Raw genomic sequence first — 3,382 nt, 5'->3', positions numbered from 1 at the left:
AAGTCCGTGCCCACCCTCCCCTGGGAGCGCTCGCGGGAGACGAGGGCTCTGCACAGTCCTCGCCCCGCACCGGGGCACACTGGTGATGGTCCCTTAGCTGGGGGCTCATCCCTCCCCCCCGAGGTTAGGGGGTGATGGGGGGGTCCCGTGGTCCGTTGCCAGCAGCTCCTGAGATGGATGAGCCTCCCAGCACCCCGGCCAAGGTCCTTATTGCTGGAAGAGGGTTTCTGTGGCTGGGAGGCAGAGGGAGGCGGCGAAGGTCCCCTGGCCCTCCCCGGGGCTCAGCCTGTCCCACCGGCACCGCTCAGACGGGGTGGACGAACTGGTAGACGAGGCGCTGGGAGATGTCGGGTTTCCGGATGATTCCTTTCTTGTAATACTGCCGGATGGAGCGGCTCAGCTTGTCGTAGTTCATGGCCGGGCGGTTCTTCCGGATGCCCCACAGACGGGCCACTTGCGCCGAGTCCTCGATCTTGAAGATGCCTGGGAGGGGAACGGGGCATGGGGGGTTGGTTACCACCTTGCCTGTTGCCCCAGCGCCCACCCCGGGGCTGCCAGAGCACCCACCCACCTTTCTCCTTGTTGAGCCAGCGGATGAAGCGACCGTAGTTGTGGGGTTTCAGCAGCAGCTCTTTGAGGAACTGCCAGAGGTGGATGGGTTGGCCGGTGCAGGATGAGTCCACCTCGCTGTCTGCCCAGCTGGCATCACCTCCTGCCATGGGAAGGGATGGGAATGGGTGAGATGGGGGTGGGGAGAGGCCTCTCTGCTTTGCACCACCCCGAGGACCCACATGAGTCCTAATCTGGGAAATCCCAGCCTGTGGGTCTCTGGAGGCTCAGCCCAGGAGCTGGGTCTGGAAGCACCACTTTCTCTTCCCCATCTTGGGGCAGGGAAAACAGCTCAGTCCTGCCCTTGCGCAGCCCCGCAGGGATGCACAGGGTGTGGGATGGGGCTGGCGAGGGTCTTGCAGCCATTTCCCCTTCACTGCATCTTGCAGACAGCCCAGGGGCTGCTCTAGGGCATAGGGAGTGCAACCACACGGATGCTGCTGCAGCAGCGGCTGCAATGCACCAGATAATTGTAATTAAGCAGGGAGTGACCTCTCAAATACCCGGATCTGTCTGAGGCAGAAGCGAGGCCAGTGGAGCTGAGCCCATGCAGAACTCACCACAGTATCTCACATCTCCCGGGGTGGCTTTTTCCTTCATCCAGGCAGCTGGAAGGGAGGAGAGGGTGGTCAGAGGGGCATCTCCCGCTGCACAGCATCACCCACCCCCCCCAGCTCCCTCCCGGTCCCCAGCACTTACCAGACTTCCAGATGTCAAGGTGGGCGTGCAGGATGTCGCCACAGGCGGGCGAGCGCTGGCAGAACTGCTCCTCGGACATGGCACACAGGTCCTTCCCCGACAGCTCCTGGAAGGACTTCCCAATCTGCGGCAGCCGGTACTGGTGCTCTGTCCACAAGATCCACTTCTGCACATTGCCGGGGCTCCAGTCCGTGGGGTCTGGAGGCAGAGGGTGAGTGTGGCCAGCAACAGCCAAGGCAAAGCCCAGGGAAACTCAGCTCACCCCATGGCAGCCCCAGGAAACCATCCCCTTCTCCCCTGCTACAGCATCACCCACCAGGATGGGACCATCCCGCTCTCAGCCTGCCATGGTACCCCGGGGACAGGACCACCCCCTCGCCACCTCCTTCACTTTGCGATGCCTCATCCAGGCGTTTGGAGCCCCGCTGGCTCCCTGCACCATCCCAGGTGACACCAAATGCTTCAAGGGAGTGGGTGGCAGAGCCTACGTAAACCTAAGAACACCCCAAGACTGTTTGTGTCACAGCAGCGATGCCCCGAGAATACCCCAGCGATGCCCCGTGGCAGCAACGCCCCAAGGAACTCAGTCCTGGGCTCTCCTGCTCCCCTTGCACCCAACTCCATGGCCAGCTCAGGCAACATCCACTGGCTCCAGGCTGTCCCCAACCCCACACGCTCATCCGGCTGTTCCTAATGTCCCAGGGAAAATGGGGTAGAGAAAAAGATAATAAAAGTCCCGCTGTCTGCTCCTTGCTACCGCACACCGTCCCCAAGGTGTGTGCAAGGCTGAAAAGCACCTCGATAATGATGCGCTGGGAGGGGAGGGGACCCCCCGCTCAGGGGAGTGGATGGGCTCAGCATCGTGTCGCTGTGTCCCTGCACCTCTGTGGCACCAGCTGGGTGACACCGACACCCCACACCCAGCACAGGGCTCTGCGTAAAGCTTTGCTAACCCCTGCCTCAGCTTAACTCCGAGCCAGCGGAGGGTTACACCAGCCAGAGGGGTATTTTTCTGGCATCCCCAGGTGCTGGCAAACAGCCGTGCCCAGGAGCGATGCCTGGGGGAGCCAGGCAGCAGCCGCGCTCCCCCAAACCCCAGTACCTGGTTGCAACCCCCGAGCTGCAGCACGGCTTTAGCCCCCGCACCGGCACATCCCCTCGCTTGCTGCACCCCATGGCGGGGCCAACCCTGCCTGCAGCCCCCCAGGGAGGGCTGGGGCGGGGGGGGCACCCACCTGCGGCGATGTTGAGGAGCTTGCAGGCCGTCTCGATGTCCTTCAGCACTTCGCCCACCACCATGCTCTGTACCTGCTCCAGCGAGTGCTCCTCCAGGTGCAGGCTGGCCTGCAGGTCCCCCTCGGCCCCCAGCCCCAAGCCCTGGCTGTCGATGATGGGACATTGCTCCGGCTCCTTCTGTGCCTCCCCTCGCCCCCCCTGGGCATCGCTTTGGGACGGTTCCCCCATGCTCTTGGTGGCCCAGGCGATGTCCTCCGAGTAGAGCATGTCGAAGTAGTGCAGGCAGAAAGCAGGCAGGGGTTGCTCAGGGGTGGCAGGGGGGCTGGGGCTATCTGGGCAGCCCCAGCTCCAGGTATCAGGGTCCTGGGGGGGGGGCAGCAGGGCAGCGTCTGGCCGGGCGAGGCGGCTGGGGGGTAGAGCGGTCAGCCCAGGGCTGGCACTGCCCATCCCTCTGCTCAGCGCCGGCTCCAAACCTGCCGGGAGAGGAGGAGAGGAGGAGAGGCTCGTCCCGGCACCGATTCCTGCCTTCCCGCCCAGCGGCCAGGCACAAAGGGAGGAACTAAGCCTGTTAGAGGGGAAAAAACCTCCAAAGAGACCCACGGCGCCCCGCAAGCCCTCGGATGATGCAGGCTCGGGGTCAGCCATGGGGCTGGGGGGGCTGTCCTGATTTTAGGAGGACCAGCCGCAGCAGCCATCAGGAAGAAGGAGCCCAGGGGGCAAGCAGGTCCCAACCACCGCGGCTTTTGAGGGTCTTCCCATGAGTGGCACCCCAGGTTGGCAGCAGTTCAGTCCCAGCGGGTGCTGAATGTCCTTGCAGGAGGCAGTGGGGCACGCTGGG

The 3,382-nt window shown here is 63.9% G+C and overlaps 1 protein-coding gene across 1 annotated transcript; it reads right to left on the bottom strand.

The window, feature by feature from the left end:
• Positions 1-12: 12 nt before the first annotated feature.
• SPDEF (SAM pointed domain containing ETS transcription factor) lies at positions 13-2,991 on the bottom strand. Its single transcript, XM_074850254.1, has 5 exons — positions 2,544-2,991; positions 1,309-1,506; positions 1,170-1,217; positions 572-712; positions 13-483 (listed from the first exon to the last, which is right to left on the bottom strand). Exons 1-5 carry the CDS (start codon positions 2,989-2,991, stop codon positions 305-307), a joined length of 1,014 nt encoding a protein of 337 aa, XP_074706355.1. The 3' UTR covers positions 13-304.
• Between the last annotated feature and the right edge of the window lie 391 nt (positions 2,992-3,382).

The sequence above is a fragment of the Strix aluco genome, chromosome 25 (genome assembly GCF_031877795.1).
Source record: "Strix aluco isolate bStrAlu1 chromosome 25, bStrAlu1.hap1, whole genome shotgun sequence".
NCBI classification, from domain to species: domain Eukaryota; kingdom Metazoa; phylum Chordata; class Aves; order Strigiformes; family Strigidae; genus Strix; species Strix aluco.
This window is presented reverse-complemented; position numbering and strand designations above follow the sequence as displayed.